This window comes from Sus scrofa, chromosome 11 (assembly GCF_054392235.1).
Source record: "Sus scrofa isolate SSC_HxYL_T2T_F1_AM1 chromosome 11, Sscrofa_HxYL_maternal_Yorkshire_Landrace_v2.0, whole genome shotgun sequence".
Classification (NCBI taxonomy): Eukaryota; Metazoa; Chordata; class Mammalia; order Artiodactyla; family Suidae; genus Sus; species Sus scrofa.
In genome coordinates this window covers 2,953,762-2,974,597 of record NC_139393.1, presented here as the reverse complement: position 1 = coordinate 2,974,597, position 20,836 = coordinate 2,953,762, and the positions used below count along the sequence as shown (strand labels likewise).

Sequence of the window (20,836 nt, the reverse complement as noted above, 5' to 3'; positions counted from 1 at the left end):
GGAAGAATTTGAGAAGAAAGTGCATTAATTCTTTGAATGTTTGGTAGCCTTCACCAGGGAAGCCAGATCTGGTTTCTAGCTTATCTCTGTTGGGAGATTTTAAAATTTTGATTCAATCTCCATATTGTTATTGGCTTCTTCAGACTTTTTGTTTCTTCCTAATTTGGTCTTGGTAGGTGGTGTTTTTCTAGGAATATACCAATTTCTTCTAGGTTATCCAATTTGTTGGAATATAATTGCTCATAGGAGTCTCTCATGGTCCTTCTGTGCTGTCATTTGTAATGATTCCTTTTTAATTTCTGCTTTTGTTTGAGTCCTCCCTTTTTTTATTAGTCTTACTAAAAGCATAAATTTAATGACTTTTGAGAAACTGGGACAAAATATAGGAGTAGAAGTTAAGCTCAACTTGTCACATGAACACCAAAGTTACAACTGACTGCTGAACAACCATCCGCAAAATAGACTGCAAATTACCAAAAAGGACATAATACACCTAAAGACAAAGAAGAAGCCACATTAAGAAGTTAGGAGGGGTGCTTTCATAATATAAGCAATCCCATACCTGCCAGATGAGCGGCCCACAGACTTAAAAGTAACTATATCACAGCAGCTCTACCACAGGAGTGAGAGTTCTGCGTTCCAGATCAGGGCCCTAGCCTGTGGGTTTGGCATTGGAAGGAGGAGCGCCTGGAGCATTTGGCACTGAGGGCCAGTGAGGTGTGTGTGCAGGAGCTCCGCAGGACTGGGGGAAATAGACTCCACTCTTGTAGGGCACACACAGGGCTTCATGGGCACTGGGTCCCAGGACAAAGCAGGGACTCCATAAAAACCTGGGTCAGACCTACTTGTAGGTTTTGGAGGATCTCTCAGGAAAGCAGGGAGTGGCTGTGGCTCAGTGGAAGGGCAGGACCTTTGAGGCAGAAGTCCGGGAAATAATTGTCAGTGTGACCTCCCCTGGAGGCTATCTTGGAGAAATCTGGCTCCACCCATCAGGGCTGAGAAGCTCCAGGCCAAACAACAAAAAGGGTGGGAACACAGCCCCACCCATCAGCAAACGGGCTGCATAAGGTCTTCTTAGGCACACAGCCACCTCTAATCACACCCAGACAAAGCCCCACCAACCAGAGGGACAAGACTCAGTTCCATCTACCAGTGGGCAGCCACCAGTCCCTCCCATCAGGCAGCCTGCAACAAGCCCCTGTATCAACCTCACCTCCGGGGGTCAGACACCAGAAGCAAGAATGATTACAACCCTGTAGCCTGCAAAAAGGAGACCACGAATGTAGAAAGCTAGACAAAATGAAAAGGCAGAGAAATAAGCCCCAGATGAAGGAACAATACAAACCCCAGGAAAAACAGCTAAGTGAACTGGAAATTAGAAACCTCCATGAAAACGATTTTATTTTAATTTTATTTAATTTAATTTTATTTTTTTGGTCTTTTTGCCTTTTTCTTGAGCCTCTCCTGTGGCATATGGAGGTTCCCAGGCTAGGGGTCGAATCGGAGCTGTAGCCTCCAGCCTACGCCTGAGCCACAGCAACGCAGGATCCGAGCCGTGTCTGCAACCTACACCACAGCTCACGGCAACGCTGGATCCTTAACCCACTGAGCAAGGCCAGGGATCGAACCCACAACCTCATGGTTCTTAGTCGGATTCGTTAACCACTGAGCCACGACGGGAACTCCTGAAAATGCTTTTAGAGTAATGATAATAAGGATCTCAGGGAAAAAAAAAAAAAACGTAGGAAAAACTGTAAGAAATGTTGAAGAAATACATGATTTAAATATTAAACAGAGATGTAAAACACAATAACCGAAATAAAAAACTCACTAAAAGGAGCCAATGGCAGAATACAGGAGGCAGAAGAACATACAATGAGGTGCAAGACAGACTGGTATAAATCACTGATGCAGAACAGAATAAAGAAAAAAGAATGAAAAGAAATGAGGACAGTCTGTGAGAATTCTGAGACAACTTTAAACACACCAACACTGGCATTAACACAGGTGTCAGAGGAGAAGAGAGAAAGAGACAGAGAAAATATCTGAAGAGATAATAGTCAAAAACTTGCCTAGCATGGGAAAGGAATCACTCATTCAAATCCAGGAAGCTTAACGAGTACCATATGGAATAAACCCAAGGAGGAACACCCAGAGACACATACTAATCAAGCTGAACAAAATTAAAGACACAGAGAAAAATAGCTAGGGAAAAGCAACAAATAACATACAGGGAACCCCAATAAGGCTGTCAGTTGATTTTTCAGCAGAAACTCTGCAGGCCAGAAGAGTGTGGTATAAAATACTTAAAGTGATGAAAGGAAAAAAATCCTTCAACTAGGAATACTCTACCAAGCAAGGTTCTCATTCAGATTTGAAGGAGAAATCAAAAAATTTACAGACAAGCAAAAGGTAAAAGAATTCAGCACCACTAAATCAGCTTTCAAGAACTACTAAAGGGGAGTTCCCGTCGTGGCGCAGTGGTTAACGAATCCGACTAGGAACCATGAGGTTGCGGGTTCGGTCCCTGCCCTTGCTCAGTGGGTTAACAATCCAGCATTGCCGTGAGCTGTGGTGTAGGTTGCAGACGTGGCTCGGATCCCGCGTTGCTGTGGCTCTGGTGTAGGCCGGTGGCTACAGCTCCGATTCAACCCCTAGCCTGGGAACCTCCATATGCCATGGGAGTGGCCCAGGAAATAGCAACAACAACAAAAAGACAAAAGACAAAAAAAAAAAAAAAGAACTACTAAAGGAATTTCTCTAGGTGGAAAAAGAAAAAAACCACCAACAACTATAAACGATAAATTTACAAAGGATAAGGCTCATTGGCAAACACAAACATATAGTAAAGGTAGGAAATCATCCACACACGACTATGACATCAAACCCAGCAACCGTGGGTACAAACGCAGAAAATCAACAAGGAAACACAGTCCCTAAATGATGCATTAGGCCAGATGGACTCAATAGGTATTTATAGAATATTCCATCCAAAAGCAGCAGAATACACATTCTTCCCAAGTACGCATGGAACATTCTCTAGGATAGATCACATTTTGGGCCACAAATCAAGCCTTGGTAAATTTAAGAAAACTGAAATCATATCAAGATTTTTTCCCAACAAGAATGCTCTAAGACTAAAAATCAACGACAGGGGAAAAAAACCGCAAAAAAAAAAAAAAAAAAAAAAAAGTGGAGACTAAACAATATGCTACTGAAAACCAATGAATCACTGAGGCAATAAAAGAGGAAATTTTAAAAATACCTAGACAGAAATGACAATGAAAACATGACCATTCAAAACCTATGGGACACAGCAAAAGCAGTTGTAAGAGGGAAGTTTATAGCAATGCAAGCCTACCTCAGGAAATAAGAAAAACCTCAAATATACAACCTAACTTTATACCTAAAGCAACCAGAGAAAGAGAAACAAACAAAACCCAAAGTCAGCAGAAGAAATCATAAATGTCACAGCAGAAATATATGAAATAGAAACAAAGAAAGCAATAGAAGAAATCAATGAAACTAAAAGCTGGTTCTTTGAAAAGATCAACAAAACTGATAAATCCTTAGCCAGACTCACCAAGAAAAAAAAAAAAAAGGAGAGGACTCAAATCAATAAATTAAAAATTATAAAGGAGAAGTCACAACATTACAAAAATACAAGTAATCATAAGAGATTACTAAAGCAGCTATATGCCAATAAAATGGACAATCTAGAAGAAATGGACTATTTCTTAGAAAGGTACAATCTTCCAAGACTAAACCAGGAAGAAATAGAAAAGGTGAATAGGCCAATCACAAGCACTGAAATTGAAACTGTGATTAAAAATCTTCTAACAGGAGTTCCCGTCGTGGTGCAGTGGTTAACGAATCCGACTAGGAACCATGAGGTTGCGGGTTCAGTCCCTGCCCCTTGCTCAGTGGGTTAACGATCCGGCGTTGCCGTGAGCTGTGGTGTAGGTTGCAGACGCGGCTCGGATCCTGCGTTGCTGTGGCTCTGGCGTAGGCCGGTGGCTACAGCTCCGATTCAACTCCTGGCCTGGGAACCTCCATATGCCGCGGGAGCGGCCCAAGAAATAGCAACAACAACAACAAAAGACAAAAAAAAAAAGACAAAAAAAAAATCTTCTAACAAACAAAAGCCCAGCCAATAGACATGACAGAAAAGCAGGAGTTGCAACGCTCATATCAGACAAAATAGACTTTAAAACAAAAGACATAAAGAAAGACAAAGAAGGACACTACTTAATGATTAAGGGATCCATCCAAGGAGAGGATGTTACTATCGTCAACATATATGCCCCAAATACAGGAGCACCCAGATACATACAACAGATATTAACAGACATAAAGGGAGATATTGATGAGAATACAATCATAGTAGGAGACCTAAATACCCCCCTCACATCAATGGACAGATCCTCTAGACAGAAAACCAATAAAGCAACAGAGATCCTAAAGGAAACAATAGAAAAGTTAGACTTCATTGATATCTTCAGGACACTACATCCAAAAAAAGCAGACTACACATTCTTCTCAAATGCTCATGGAACATTCTCAAGAATCGACCACATATTGGGACACAAAGCTAACCTCAATAAATTTAGGAGCATAGAAATTATCTCAAGTATCTTCTCTGACCACAATGCCATGAAATTAGAAATCAACCATGGGAAAAGGAAAGAGAAAATACCTACTACATGGAGACTAAACAACATGCTACTAAAAAACCAATGGGTCAATGAGGAAATCAAGAAGGAAATTAAAAACTACCTTGAAACAAATGATAATGAAGACACAACCTCTCAAAACCTATGGGATGCTGCGAAAGCAGTGCTCAGAGGGAAATTTATAGCAATACAGGCCTTTCTCAAAAAAGAAGAAAGATCCCAAATTGACAACTTAACCCTCCACCTAAATGAATTAGAAAAAGAAGAACAAAAAAGTCCTAAAGTCAGCAGAAGGAAGGAAATTATAAAGATCAAAGAAGAAATCAATAAAATAGAGACTCAAAAAACAATAGAGAAAATTAATAAAACCAAGAGCTGGTTCTTTGAAAAGGTGAACAAAATTGACAAACCCCTGGCCAGACTCACTAAAAAGAGGAGAGAAAGAACCCAAATAACCAAAATTATAAATGAAAAAGGAGAAATCACAACGGATACAGCAGAAATACAAAAAACCATAAGAGAATACTATGAACAACTATAAGGCAACAAGTTTGACAATCTGGAAGAAATGGACAATTTTCTAGAATCTTACAGCCTGCCAAAACTGAATCAAGTAGAAACAGACCAACTGAACAGACCGATCACTAGAAATGAAATTGAAGAGGTCATAAAATCACTCCCTACAAATAAAAGTCCAGGACCAGATGGCTTCACAGGTGAATTTTATCAAACATATAAAGAGGAATTGGTGCCCATCCTCCTTAAACTCTTTCAAAAGGTTGAAGAAGGAGGAATACTCCCAAAAGCATTCTATGATGCCACCATCACCCTCATTCCAAAACCAGACAGAGATACCACCAAAAAAGAAAACTATCGGCCAATATCATTGATGAATATAGATGCAAAAATTCTCAACAAAATCTTAGCCAACCGAATCCAACAACATACCAAAAAAAACTATACACCATGACCAGGTTGGGTTCATCCCAGGTTCACAAGGATGGTTCAACATACGCAAATCAATCAGCATCATACACCACATTAACAAAAGAAAAGTCAAAAATCATATGATCATCTCAATAGACGCAGAAAAAGCATTTGACAAAGTTCAACATCCATTCATGATCAAGACCCTTGCCAAAGTGGGTATAGAGGGAACATTCCTGAATATAATCAAAGCCATTTATGATAAACCCACAGCAAATATAACACTCAATGGGGAAAAACTGAAAGCCTTCTCACTCAAATCTGGAACAAGACAGGGATGCCCACTCTCACCACTGCTCTTCAACATAGTTTTGGAAGTCTTAGCCACAGCAATTAGACAAACAAAAGAAACAAAAGGCATCCATATAGGAAGAGAAGAGATAAAACTGTCACTGTATGCAGATGACATGATACTATACCTAGAAAACCCTAAGGACTCAACCCCAAAACTACTTGAACTGATTAATAAATTCAGCAAAGTAGCAGGATATAAGATTAACATTCAGAAGTCAGTTGCATTTCTGTATACCAGCAATGAAATATTAGAAAAGGAATACAAAAACACGATACCTTTTAAAATTGCACCTCACAAAATCAAATACCTCGGAATACACCTGACCAAGGAGGTAAAGGACCTATATGCCAAGAACTACAAAACTTTAATCAAAGAAATCAAAGAAGATGTAAAGAAATGGAAAAATATTCCATGTTCCTGGATTGGGAAAATCAATATTGTAAAAATGGCCATACTATCCAAAGCAATCTACAGATTCAATGCAATCCCTATCAAATTACCCATGACATTTTTCACAGAACTAGAACAAACAATCCAAACATTTATATGGAACAACAAAAGACCCAGAATCGCCAAAGCAATCCTGAGAAACAAAAACCAAGCAGGAGGCATCACTCTCCCAGACTTCAAGAAATACTACAAAGCCACAGTCATCAAAACAGTGTGGTACTGGTATCAAAACAGACAGACAGACCAATGGAACAGAATAGAGAATCCAGAAATAAACCCTGACACCTATGGTCAATTAATCTTTGACAAGGGAGGCAAGAACATAAAATGGGAAAAAGAAAGCCTATTCAGCAAGCATTGCTGGGAAACCTGGACAGCTGCATGCAAGTCAATGAAACTAGAACACACCCTCACACCATGCACAAAAATAAACTCCAAATGGCTGAAAGACTTAAATATACGACAGGACACCATCAAACTCCTAGAAGAAAACATAGGCAAAACACTCTCTGACATCAATATCATGAATATTTTCTCAGGTCAGTCTCCCAAAGCAATAGAAATTCGAGCAAAAATAAACCCATGGGACCTCATCAAACTGAAAAGCTTTTGCACAGCAAAGGAAACCCAAAAGAAAACAAAAAGACAACTTACAGAATGGGAGAAAATAGTTTCAAATGATGCAACCGACAAGGGCTTAATCTCTAGAATATATAAACAACTTATACAACCCAACAGCAAAAAAGCCAATCAATCAATGGAAAAATGGGCAAAAGACCTGAATAGACATTTCTCCAAAGAAGATATACAGATGGCCAACAAACACATGAAAAAATGCTCAACATCGCTGATTATAAGAGAAATGCAAATCAAAACTACCATGAGATACCACCTCACACCAGTCAGAATGGCCATCATTAATAAATCCACAAATAACAAGTGCTGGAGGGGCTGTGGAGAAAAGGGAACCCTCCTGCACTGTTGGTGGGAATGTAAACTGGTACGGCCACTATGGAGAACAGTTTGGAGATACCTTAGAAATCTATACATAGAACTTCCATATGACCTCACAATCCCACTCTTGGGCATCTATCCAGACAAAACTCTACTTAAAAGAGACACGTGCACCCGCATGTTCATTGCAGCACTATTCATAATAGCCAAGACATGGAAACAACCCAAATGTCCATCGACAGATGATTGGATTCGGAAGAAGTGGTATATATACACAATGGAATACTACTCAGCCATAAAAAAGAATGACATAATGCCATTTGCAGCAACATGGATGGAGCTAGAGAATCTCATACTGAGTGAAATGAGCCAGAAAGACAAAGACAAATACCATATGATATCACTTATAACTGGAATCTAATATCCAGCACAAATGAACATCTCCTCAGAAAAGAAAATCATGGACTTGGAGAAGAGACTTGTGGCTGCCTGATGGGAGGGGGAGGGAGTGGGAGGGATTGGGAGCTTGGGCTTATCAGACACAACTTAGAATAGATTTACAAGGAGATCCTGCTGAATAGCATTGAGAACTTTGTCTAGATACTCATATTGCAACAGAAGAAAGGGTGGGGGAAAAATGTAATTGTAATGTATACATGTAAGGATAACCTGACCCCCTTGCTGTACAGTGGGAAAATAAAAAAAATAAATAAATAAAAAGATATCTAAAGGTGAAAAAAAAAAACAAAAACAAAAACAAAAGCCCAGGCCCAGATTTCTATCAAACATTTAGAGAAGAGTTAACATCTATCTTTCTGGAACTCTTACACAAAACTTCAGAGGAAGAAACACCCCCAAACTCATTCTATGAGGCCACTATCACCCTAATGCCAAAACTGGATAAAGATACCACCAAAAAAAAAAAAAAAGAAAGAAAGAAAGAAAGAAAATTACAGGCCAATATCACTGATGAACATAGATGCAAAAATCCTCAACAAAATACTGGCAAACTGAATCCACCAGTACATTAAAAGGATCATACAACATGATTAAGTGGGATTTATCCCAGAGATGGAAGGATTATTTCAATATCTGCAGATCAATCAGTATGGTACACCACATTAACAAACTGAAGAATAAAAACCACATGATCCTCTCAATAGATGCAGAGAAGGCTTTTGACAAAATCCAACACCCATTTCTGATAAAAAACCCTCCAGAAAGTAGGCATAGAGGGAACTTACCTCAACATAATAAAGGCCATATATGACAAACCCACAGCTAAAACATTCTCAATGTTGAAAAGCTATAAGAATCCCCACTAAGATCAGGAGTAAGACAAGGATGTCTACTCTCACCACTTTCATTCAATATAGTTTTGGAGGTCCTAGCGACAGCAATCAGAGAGGAAAAAGATATAAAAAGAATCCAAATTGGAAAGGAAGAAGTAAAACTATCACTGTTTGCAGACGACCTGATACTGTACCTAGAAAATCCTAAAGATGCTACCAGAAAACTGTTAGAGCTCTTCAATGAATTTGGTAAAGTTGCAGGATATAAATACACAGAAATGGAATGCATTTCTATAAGCTAACAACAAAAGAGCAGAAAGAGAAATTAGGGAAACAATCCCACTTCCCATTGCATCAAAAAGAGTAAAATACTTGAGAATAAATCTACTTAAAGAGACAAAAGACCTGTACTCTGAAAACTATATGACGCTGATGAAAGAAATCAAAGATAACACAGATAGAAAGACATACTATGCTCTTGAATTGGAGTAATCAATATTGTCAAAATGACTAAACTACCCAACATGATCTATAGGTTCAATGCAATCGCTATCAAATTACCAAGGATATGCATCACAGAACTAGAACAAAATATTTAAAATTGCATGGAAACACAAATGACCCCAAATAACCAAAGCAATCCTGAGAAAGAAAAATGGAGCTGGAGGAATCGGGCTCCCTGACTTCAGACTATACTACAAAGCTCAGTCATCAAAACGGTATGGTACTGCCACAAAGACAGAAATATAGATTAATAGAACAGAATAGAAAGCATAGAATAATAAACCCATACGCCTATGGTCAACTAATCTATGACAAAGGAGGTAAGAATATACAATGGAGAAAAGACAGTCCCTTCAATAAGTGTGCTGAGAAAACTGGTCACCTATATACAAAAGAATGAAATTAGAACACTTCCTAACACCATACACAAAAATAAACTCAAAATGTATTAAAGACCTAAATATAAGACTGGATACTATAAACTCAGAGGAAAACACAGGCCAAACACTTCCTGACATAAACCACAGTAGAATCTTATCAGATCCACCTCTTAGAGTAATGCAAATAGAAACATAAATAAACAAATGGGACCTAATTAAACTTAAAGGTTTTTGCACAGCAAAGGAAACCATAAACAAAAGGAAAAGACAACTCACACAACAGGAGAAAATATTTGCAAATGAAGCAACTGACAAGGGTTTAAGCTCCAAAATACACAAACACCTCCTGTATTTGTTTGTGTGCTCAATATCAAAAAAACCAAACAAAAAACCAAAAAACACACAAACAACTCAATCAAAAAATGGGAAGACAATCTAAAAAGACATTTGTCCAAAGATGTACAGATGGCCAAAAAAAAAAAAAAAAAAAAAACCACCAAAAAAAACCCCAAAAGCAAAAAACAAAAAAAAGCACATGAAAAGATGCTTCAACATCACTAATTATTAGAGAAATGCAAATCAAGGCTATGAGCTACCATCTTCCACCAGCCAGGATGGCCATCATCAAAAAGTCTATAAACAATAACTGCAGAGAGTAGGGAGCCTTCCTACACTGTTGTTGGGAATGTACGTTAGAAAACAATATGGAGGTTCCTCAAGAAACTAAAAATAAAATTACCATACGATCCAGCAGTTCCACCCCTGGGCATCTATCCAAAACCATAATTTGAAAAGACACATGCACCCCAATGTTCACTGCAGCATTATTTACGACAGCCAAGACATGGAAGCAACCTAGATGTCCATCAGCAGAGGACTGGATAAAGAAGATGTGATACATATATACAATGGAATATTACTCATCCATAAAAAAGGATGAAATACTACCATCTGCAGCAACATGGATGCATCTAGAGATTACCATCATAAGTTAGCCAGACAGTAAAAGACAAACATCATACGACATCACCAATAAGTAGAGTCTTAAAAAAAAAAAAAAGGATGCAAATGAACTTACTTGAAGAACATAAACAGACTCATAGACTTTGAAAAACTTACAGTTACCAAAGGGGACAGGCTGCAGGGAGAGGGGTTTGAGACTGGCATGTGCACAATGACACATATGGAATGATGGCCCCTGGGGACCTGCTGTACAGCACGGGACCGCTACCCAATAGTCTGTGATCACCTATGTGGGAAGAGTCTGAAAGAGAACGGATGTCTGTACATGTATTATGGAATCACTGTGCTGCACAACAGAAATGATCACAACGCTGTAAATCAACTATACTTCAAAAAACCTTGAAAAAATGACAAAAATTAACTATTTCCCAAAACACCTAGAAATCAGGATGGAAGTCACAGCCAGAGACGGCCGGAGGAGAAACTGCATAGAGAAGCACAGAGGTGATGAGATCCACTCTTGGGCTCAGAGGACCAGCCTGACTCAGTGGCCACCTGGGATAGGGCAAGGCCAGGGCTCCCATCATGGAAGAAGACACAGGAAGAGGCCCCCTCCCCAAGGCGATGGATAGAAAGACAGCAAAGGCAGAGCCAGCAGCACACAGTGGGTGTGAGTTTGCCCAAATCTACAGCAAATACATGCTCTAAACAGTGGGGATGGATTTATTTATTTATTTCTGTCTTTCTGTCTTTTCAAGGCAGCATCCATGGCATGTGGAGGTTCCCAGGCTAGGGGTCTAATTGGAGCTGTAGCCACAGCAACGCCGGATCGTTAACCCCACTGAGCGAGGTCAGGGATTGAACCTGCAACCTCATCATTCCCAGTCAGATTCATTAACCACTGAGGCATGACGGGAACTCCTCTTCATTTATTTATTTTGTCTTTTGGGGGCCGCACCCGTGGCATCTGGAAGTTCCCAGGCTAGGGGTTGAACCATAGCTACAGCTACCAGCCTACACCACAGTCACAGCAAAGCCAAGTCCGAGCCGAATCTGTGACCTACACTACACCATAGCTCATGGCAAGACTGGATCCTTAACCCACTGAGTGAGGCCAGGGATTGAACCTGCATCCTCACTGATACTAGTCGGGTTTGTTAATTTTTTTTTTTTTTTTTTTTGGTGGGGATTTGGAATGTGGATGTAATGTACAGAAATGATGTGTCCAGAAAAACTGATTATCAAGAAGGGAAAAAAGGAAGAAAGGCACAAATGAAATAGTAAAACATGATGCGATGTGAAGGGTGATAGCATTGGCACCTGATGAGGATGTGTTAATAAAACCTTTCATAAAAAGGAAGCACCACAGGCTAAAACACCATCTCACTAGGGTCAACCCACCTCAAGACGTGCTGACAGACTCCTGTGTTAGTAAGAGATTATCCCACAATCTCCTGTATTTACCTGATTTACTCAACAGACAGAGAAAAAATATTTAATTAGAGAAAGAAGATCTAGAAGGAGGCACCTACAGAGTTTCCAAAGACAAATTCTCTGAGGTTTCAAGGGCTCAAAGGTTAGGGGTCTTTATTCTTCACACTATTTAACTTTAGTCCTAACTGCTTTGTCTTCTTTCCTTTGATTCAAGGAATTCCTAGCCCTGGCCATATCGACGAGTGGTTTCAGCTGTTTTGCATCCATAAAAAGAGTGGAACGCAGGGCTGATGCGGAGCGTTTGCCTGGACGCTGTGCTGCGTGGGAAGCCTGGGTTCGGGGTCACGTCTGTGTTACCACGGGCCTCTGCCCAGAAGCCACCCTGGCCCATGACAGCCTCTGCGGGCCCAGTTTCCTTCTGTGTAAAGTGGGGCCCTCATCACAGGGTGCTCGTGAAGATGAGATGAAATGAAATACCTAAAGCACCTGGCTTAAAGCAGGGGCTCCATCTGTGCAACGGACACACCACTTTTTCCCTGTAGGACAAGTTCTAGAAGACAGAGGTAAAGGAGAAAGCTACTAGGGGCACATCTCAGAAGAAAATTATCAGGATATGACTGAATTGATCACATTTTTACTCCTACTATGGGTTAAGAGGGATTATCAGCAAACAGCCTGAGTTCAGAATCTTGAAGGAGAAGGATGAGAGGGGGAAACCGTGCTGCCGAGAGGGACCACTGGTCAGGGAGGCTGGCTGGTCCTTTTCACGCGGGGGTACTTTGCAACACAACTGTCTGTACGTTACCCACCTTCGAAATGAAGAAGAGCTCAGTTATAATACAATCCACTGAATTTCACCGAAATAACGCAATGTTCGCACAGACACTCTTTATAAGAACATAACCTGTATACAGCTCTAGCTTTTCCGTATCTGTTTGCTCCTTAGGCCTTTGACTTCAATGCAATGTGGTTTTAGTCATAGTTTTTGCATTTAAAAAATATTCCCTTCCTCATTCAGATACCTTCTTTCTGAAGAAAGTTTAGCAACAAGTAGTAAAGTCTATGAGATAAGCACACTTTTATAAATGAAGACCTGGTTCATATTGCTTTTCCAATTCAGTTTTCACTGTTGTATTATTAAGGTAATTATTACTGTAGTTATATTTTGTAATGCTGGTTTTGTGTTTGCAGCAACCAAGCCCAGTGACATGCTAACAAGCTAAGTGAAGTGATCTTGCTTGGGGTCCAAGGCTGGGCTTAGAAGGCTGTTAACCTCCTGAAGTTGAATCCAGAGTAGGTATACCTGTCCAGGTGTTTTTTCTGGCTAGCACACCTAGAGCCATCACCAGACTTGCAAAGGGGTCCATGACCTTAAAATCATTAGGAAGCATCTCTTAAGCAACTCCTTCCTTTTCCTGCAGCCTTCATTAAAGTACAAATAGCTCCCTCATATACAACAAAAGATAAGCTAAAAATCCAAGCTGTTGTATGCAGTTATTTTGCTGCCTAATTTGAAGGTGTCATGTTCAGAAATTTATATATCAACATACTTGGACCAAGGGTTGTCTACACAGAGAACACTGACAGCACATAACTAGTTATTTACTTCAAATAAATTCAACTAAGAAGACAATGAATTGGACTTTTTTTTTTTTTTTAAATCACAAAGCACCATCTCCTAAGTTGAGAAAATGAAATGTTTGGGTTATTATAGTATAATGATCATTTCCACATACATCACTTTCTAACAATACAATTCTAGAGAAAGAAGTAAAATTATCTTTCTTGCTGAACTGTAACTGTGTCTGCGGATAGGCGCATGTACTACCCGCAGTACAGAAGGTGCTCCTGCAGGGCGCAATCTTAAGAACTAAACACTAAAGCAGGGCTTATACACTTGAAAAAAATCAGACCCCGGACAATGAAATGATGCTGATTAAAATGGTATTATAGCACACACATATTTAAAAAAATGTTTTATTTTATTTATTTATTTTTTTTTGTCTTTTTGCCATTTCTTGGGCCGCTCCTGTGGCATATGGAGGTTCCCCGGCTAGGGGTCAAATCTGAGCTGTAGCTGCCAGCCTACGCCAGAGCCACAGCAACGCAGGATCCGAGCCGCGTCTGCGACCTACAACACAGCTCACGGCAACGCCGGAACCTTGACCCACTGGGTGAGGCCAGGAATGGAACCCGCAACCTCATGGTTCCTAGTCGGATTCGTTAACCACTGCGCCACGACAGGAACTCCTAAAAAAATATTTTAAACACGAGCTAGCCACATGAACATGTGACTAAAATGCCTCTTTGAAAATGAAATGAGTATTAGTACCTCCTTAGTTCTGAGAGAGGTATTTTCATAGTTTTAAAAAGCAAACACATTATTGGTTAAATGTTAAAAGTTCACTTATTTCTTTTATAGTCTGCTATGTAGCTCTAATGAATTTAGTTTATTAAATGGACTACGCATCCCTACATTTTTTTTCTGAGATTAAAGAAACATTGTCTCATCAATTACAGTTGTTATGCGAGACACCTTCTTATTCTTGTAAGCTGGCAATGGTAACTGTATTATCTGTGTTAATGATTTATGGGTAGTATCTACTAAACATTGGGTTTAATGTCTGATTCAGCACCAACAAACACTGAAAATGGAAAGAACACAGGATTTATTATTATTATTATTATTATTTTTTTGTCTTTTTGTTGTTGTTGCTATTTCTTGGGCTGCTCCCGCTGCATATGGAGGTTCCCAGGCTAGGGGTTGAATCGGAGCTGTAGCCACCGGCCTACGCCAGAGCCACAGCAACGCGGGATCCGAGCCACGTCTGCAACCTACACCACAGCTCACGGCAACGCCGGATCGTTAACCCACTGAGCAAGGGCAGGGACCGAACCCGCAACCTCATGGTTCCTAGTCGGATTCGTTAACCACTGCGCCACGACGGGAACTCCAGAACACAGGATTTAGAGAGAGTTAAATACTTGAAAACAGGACTGTCCCACAACCTTAACAGTCCACTGTAGGATGTTTTACACCTGTGAGTGGCTGCCACTTTGCAATTACTTTCTTTGGAAGCACGTGTTCTGGAGAGGCAGGTTTAATAGGCGGCAAACGGAAGCTTCCAGTAAAATATTCCATCACCGAGAACTGGGTAAGATTTTTGAATAATACTGTAAAATCTATTTTCATATTTTTAAATATATATCCCGCTCATATTAAAGGAAGAAAAGGACATGAAGAGCCGTATAAAAAGTCTTGCTTAAAAAAAAAAAATTCCATTCAATTGCTTTACACAGATGTATCCGCTTTAAGGAACACCCAGCACAAGCACAGTCATCTCACTAAGAACTTCTGGAACACCAGCAGGTATCATTTGATAAGTAGCTATTTCACAGAAAAATGCAACATGACTGTCCCAGCATTTATGGACATCAACTATCCAGCAAGGGCTATTATCAACGTCCTAATTAATCCCCATTTAACCAAGTGATAACATGCAGTATGCACACGTCAACCATGGGTACTTTGGGGTAGTGGATAGACTCGCTTGAGGATGAAAGCACAAGCCCAGAGGAGAGGGTGTGAGACACGTGACCTCTCCGTGCCCCTCCGGGAAGCTTGGTTAGTGCCCCGCCTCTCCTACCTAACCCCGAAGGACTAGGCAGCGACCCAGGGCGTCGCGATGGGCAAAACCTACTTACACAACACAACTCACTATCCTAAAGTCAAATCCAGTCCGAGTGCCGCTCGGCCAGCAAAGTCTTTGGGGCAAAGACAGGCGGACGGTTTAGCCACACCTGGCGGCTCCCTAGCCCCGCCCCGCAGCCGCGGAAGGAGACCTGTTCGCTGCCCGGCAGGTGAGACGTGGCGCCGGCGGGAGCTGGGGGGCCGGGGGTGCCCGACCTCGCAGGGGCTAGTGTAGGGGCAGGAAACTGGGGAGCCGACGGCGGAGCGGGGGCCCGAGGCCGCCCTCTTTACCTGCCCAGCTTCCCGGGGTCCGGAGGCGCGGACCGGCCCCGCGTGTCCCTTCATTCCAGGTGGAAGGAGACCACCGTCTTCTCCGCGGACAGCGCGGGCTACTGCTCCGTCCTCCGCCCTCCGCGACGGCCGCGGCGACTCTGCTCCTCCGCGGCGACGCCGCACCCCCGGCCGCGGGCGCCCACATCCCGGCGCTGGCTCTGGACGCCGGGACGCGGCGCCGGCGGAGGCGGGGGCCGCAGACTCCGCGGAGCACACGGGGCGGGGCGGGGCCAACGCAGGATCCCGCCCTCCGCGCCCCGCCCCGAGCGCCCCCGCCCCGCGCGTGCGTCCACGTGCCTGCATCGCGGGCATCTGCGCGATCGCCCGCGCGCCTGTAGACCTCGCGTCCTTCCGGTCCCGTCCCTCCTGCACGCTCCCTTCCCTCCTCCGCTGCCCCACCCGCGGGTCTCTTGCCCGCAGGTGGCCGGGTCCCCGCACCCGTCGCAGACTCCCGCCCGGCCCCTCCGCCGCCCGCCGGGCGCCTTCGGTCTGCTCCCGTGCCGCTGAGTCGCCTCGCGCATCTGGGGCTCCGAGCTGCGCTGAGAAGCGGCGGGTCTTCCCACCTCGGCCCTCGGCCCACGAGGTACCAGAGCCAGCGCCGCCCTTTCCGCGCGTGGCAGGGCGTCCCTGCTGGTGGACCGGCCCTTCGCGGGTTCCGGAGTGTCCCCCCGGCTTGTCCCCCGCGAACCTCTCCGGCTCCGTTCACACGGCAGGGCCCGGCCCGGCCGCTGGGAGGCCCCCTCGGGGTTTGCAGAAACTGGCTGCGGCAGAAAAACAGTTTGGGACCAGCTATTCAGAGCGGGGCTCCTGAATAGCGCCCGTGGGCTACTTTTAAGAAGTACTGTGATTCTCTTTTTTAAAGCCTGGAGAGGTTCGCTCAAATGGTTATGTGGCGTAGTTTTCCTTAGTGCGTCGGTGTTTCCTCATTGACATCCACGCGCATCCCTTCATTCACACAGGAAAGCGACTTGATTTCAGTAGCTTGGTGTCTTTGGGAATGGCCTAGGTGTTGGAGGCGTCCGATGAATGTGCTAAGGAGGTAAATTCCCAAACGTTCGTGGAAGGATCACTGGACTATTTTATGCATTTTTAAATGGAGATACGCTGTTATATTTCAAACCAAATGGAAACATAAAGATGCTGGGATATTTAAAAGTGTTTTTCGTGTAGCAAAGATTATTGCAAGGCAGAAATATTTACAACTCTTAGATTACACTTTTTTTTTCTTCTTTTTTGATCGCCGCGTATGGAGGTCCCTGGGCCAGGGATCAGGTTTGAGCTGCAGTGGTGACCTGTGCTGCAGCTGTGGCAATGCCAGATCCTTAAACCCAGTGTGCGGGATCTGGGATCAGACCTGCATCCTGGTGCTGCAGAGATGCCACAGATCCTGTTGTGCCACAGCGGGAACTCCAGATTACATTTCTTAAAACAAACGTTTTCAAAGGTAGAAATCAAAAGCCAATTTCCTAGACAAATCCAAGGAAATTTTTCATTAATTCTCTACCTCATAGGTGATAGAAACGATTTTCTTTTTTAACCTACTCTCAGGAGAAGGCGTAAGATTGATGTAGATTGAGGTGAATTGTTAAGGATGTGTTCATTTTCTGCATATTTCAAAGGCAGCTTAATGAAAAGAATTGCTTGCTTGCTTCTCTAAAAACTGTGCATATTGTCCAGCAAAGGTTGCTCTTTTATATTTGTGTCAAAAGTGTATAAAAGTTAATAAGGCGTTTAATTGGCCACACCAGCATGATCCCAGAGCCAGCACTGTCTTGCGTTGACTGGTAAAGACGGAATTGTGGCCCCAGCTTCCTGCTGGGGATGGTGGAAGCACAGGAGACCCAGAGCACTTGCCACGATTTCCATGATGGAAAAAACAAACCTCTCCCAAGTGGAGTGTGGAAAATGCCAGGGGTGTGTGCAAGGCCCGAACTCTCTGAACGGTTTTGATTGCGCTCCTCATCAGCAAGAAATATGTTGAGCAACGCAGGGCATGTCCAGTTATTTGTAACTTACATTGTAAAATGCAAATAGAGGTTTTCAAATGAACAATGAAAGTACCAATAAATAGAAGAAGTATTGGAATGGTGACGGGAGGATCTTGGCAGACCCTCTTTTCGGCGAAACAATCAAAATTGGTGAAAATTCTTTCACCATCGATTACCTAAAGTCTCTGAAAATTGTCCTAAGGGTTACAGCAAATGGAGCGTGGACTAAATCTTGGAAAGAGCAGCAAGAGTCTGGATATTTGGGCCAGGATGAGAACCTCTGCCCCCCAGCTCAGTGTGATGCGCCGTGTGGCGCAGCCAGGAAGCTGGCCTCCTTCTCTTCCAATTCTCAGTCTGCAATTTGGATTCTTCCCCAGAGGTGCAGACCCCCAGCATTCTCACCTTCAGGGCAAGAGGGGCTGACCAATCTGGAACTTCCTGTGCACCCAGCCACCACCTTAGGGTGGAAGCCCTGCCCCAGTTATGGCAGGCCAAGGCTATTGGGCCACGACTGTCCCCATCTTTTTATTTTTATTTTTATTTTTGGTCTTGTTGCCTTTTCTAGGGCCACTCCCGCGACATATGGAGGTTCCCAGGCTAGAGGGTCTAATCGGAGCTATAGCCACCGGCCTACACCAGAGCCACAGCAATGCAAGATCTGAGTCACGTCTGCAACTTACACCACTGCTCACGGCAACGCTGGATCCTTAACCCACTGAGCGAGGCCAGGGATCGAACCCGCAACCTCATGGTTCCTAGTTGGATTCATTAACCACTGCTCCACAACGGGAACTCCACAACTGTCCCCATCTTAACTCACTCCAGGGGGGCAGTTCCACACTCAGAGAGGAGACTCGGGACCAGAGGCTCCAGTCCCTGGTCAGTGCCCTGGTCGTCGCGCAGAAGGTCACTGCAAGAAGGGGACTGCCATGCCTGCCTCTGGTCCTGCAACAGCCGGGGCAGAGCTTCTGCCCCCAGGGAGGCAGGCTGTAAGAAGGGAGCTCCACAGTCCTCCCTAAGGAGACAGGTTTTATTTGGAGAGAGTGTGGGTTGGTTCCGGTTTAAGGCCACTGTCCGAAACGATGCAGATCTTGGTAGTAGCCAGTTACGAGGAGTCTCGTAGCTCCATGATAGTAAAAAGCTAAATGGTAGACTAGCTAGAGGCTTAACAGGGAAACCCAAGGATAAAGACAGAGAAGACGACTGTGGGAAGCCAGGCTTCCCTAGAGGGCTGTGGGAAATGGAGACTCCGTACTTAAAGGGCACATTCCAGATCTCACACACTCCAGGACCCAGGGCAGAAGCAGAAATTTGGAAGGAGCCTGGGTCAGACCCACTTGCTGTCTTGGAGAGCCTCTTAGAGAGGCAGGAGGAAGCTGGAGCTCACCCTGGGGCGAGGACGCCGCAGCAGCCCTTTTGGGGAGCTCATCTCCCCAGGAGGATGCTGGTGCTGATAAGGACTGTTGTGAAATCCTTCCTCCAGCCGCCCCCCCCACCTGCCAGTCAGCACCAGTCCCAGGACCCCACAGGCCAAGCAGATGAAAAAGAAACAGACGAGAAAAAGAAATAAAACGAATCCAAATTGAAAAGGATGAAATAAAGCTGTCACTGTTTGCATGATGCGACACACAGAAATTCCTAAAGACACCACCCAAAACTACTAGAACTTATTAGTGAGATTGGTAACGTCGTCAGATACAAAATTAACAACCAGAAATCTGTTGCGTTTCTATACACTAACAGAGAATTCCGTAAAGACATTTGTAAAACAACGCCATTTAGAATCACATAAAAAGGAATCAAATAACAAGGAATAAATCTGAGGACGTAAAAGTCCTGTACACAGAAAACTGCAGGACGCTAATGAAAGGAGTTGAAGATGAGGTAGGCAGATGGAAAGATGTGTTGTGCCTACGGGTTAGAAGGATTAAGGCTGTTTAAATGACCACACTACCTGAGACGATCGAACGATTCAGTGCATTACTTACCAAAATTCCAGGGGCATTTTTCCCAGAACTGGAACAAACAATTCTAAAATTGATCTGGAAACACAAAAGACTTCAAATAGCCAAAACAATTTTGAGAAAGAAGAAGAAAGCTAGAGGTATCACACGCCCTGGTTTCAAACTATACTACAAAGCTTCAGTGATCAAAGAAGCATGGTACTGCCACAAAAAGAGACACATTGATCAGTGGAACCTAAAAGCCCAGAAATGAACCCACACTTAAATGTTCAATTAATCTGCAGCAGAGGAGGCAAGAATATCCAATGGAAGAAAGGGCAGATTCTTCAGTAAATGGCCCTGGGAAAACTGGAAAGCTACGTGCAAAAGAGTCAACTTTCTGGACTATTTTCTCACATCATGCACAGAAGTAAATTCAGAATGGATAAACGACTTTAAGGCCTGAAACCATCAAAATTATTGAAAGAAATACGTACAGCACAGTCTTTGACATCAGTCTTAGCAATATTATTTTTTGGATGTGTCTCCTCGGGCAAGGGAAACAAAGCCAAAAATAAACAAAAGGGACTATGTCAACCTAAAAAGCTTTTGTACAGCAAGGAAACTCCACAAAATGAAAAACCAGCCTACTGAATGAGAGATGATATTTGCAAATGATATATGCAATAAGGGGTTGATATCCAGAATATTCAAAGAACTCACACAAATCAACCTCAAAAAACAAATAACCTGATTAAAAACGGTCAAAGGACCTAAATACATATTTTTCCAAAAAGATACACAGATGACTAGCAGGCACATGAAAAGATGCTAATGCAGTGCAAATCAAAACCATAGTGAGATATTATCTCGTACCTGTCAGAATGGCTTTCATCAAAAAGAAGACCACTAGCGAAAGGTGGCGAGGATATGGAGAAAAGGGAATCCT

The 20,836-nt window shown here is 42.9% G+C and overlaps 1 protein-coding gene and 1 long non-coding RNA gene across 4 annotated transcripts in view; one reads left to right on the top strand and one right to left on the bottom strand.

Annotated features, from left to right (window-relative positions):
• SGCG (sarcoglycan gamma) overlaps nt 1–16,166 on the bottom strand; it is a 69,827-nt gene extending 53,661 nt beyond the window's left edge. For all 3 annotated transcript variants that reach the window (XR_014818861.1, XM_021065459.2, XM_021065454.2), the window contains exon 1: nt 15,915–16,166. Coding sequence is in view for 2 of the 3 variants with exons in the window: in XM_021065459.2 (XP_020921118.1) it covers nt 15,915–15,968 (54 nt within the window). In the remaining variant the exon portion in view is untranslated. The remainder of the gene's footprint in view (nt 1–15,914) is intronic.
• Nucleotides 16,167–16,266: 100 nt separating this feature from the next.
• Nucleotides 16,267–20,836, top strand: part of LOC110255792 (uncharacterized) — a 111,073-nt gene continuing 106,503 nt past the window's right edge. Inside the window, exon 1 of the long non-coding RNA XR_014818940.1 lies at nt 16,267–16,539. This is a non-coding gene — a long non-coding RNA (uncharacterized LOC110255792). The remainder of the gene's footprint in view (nt 16,540–20,836) is intronic.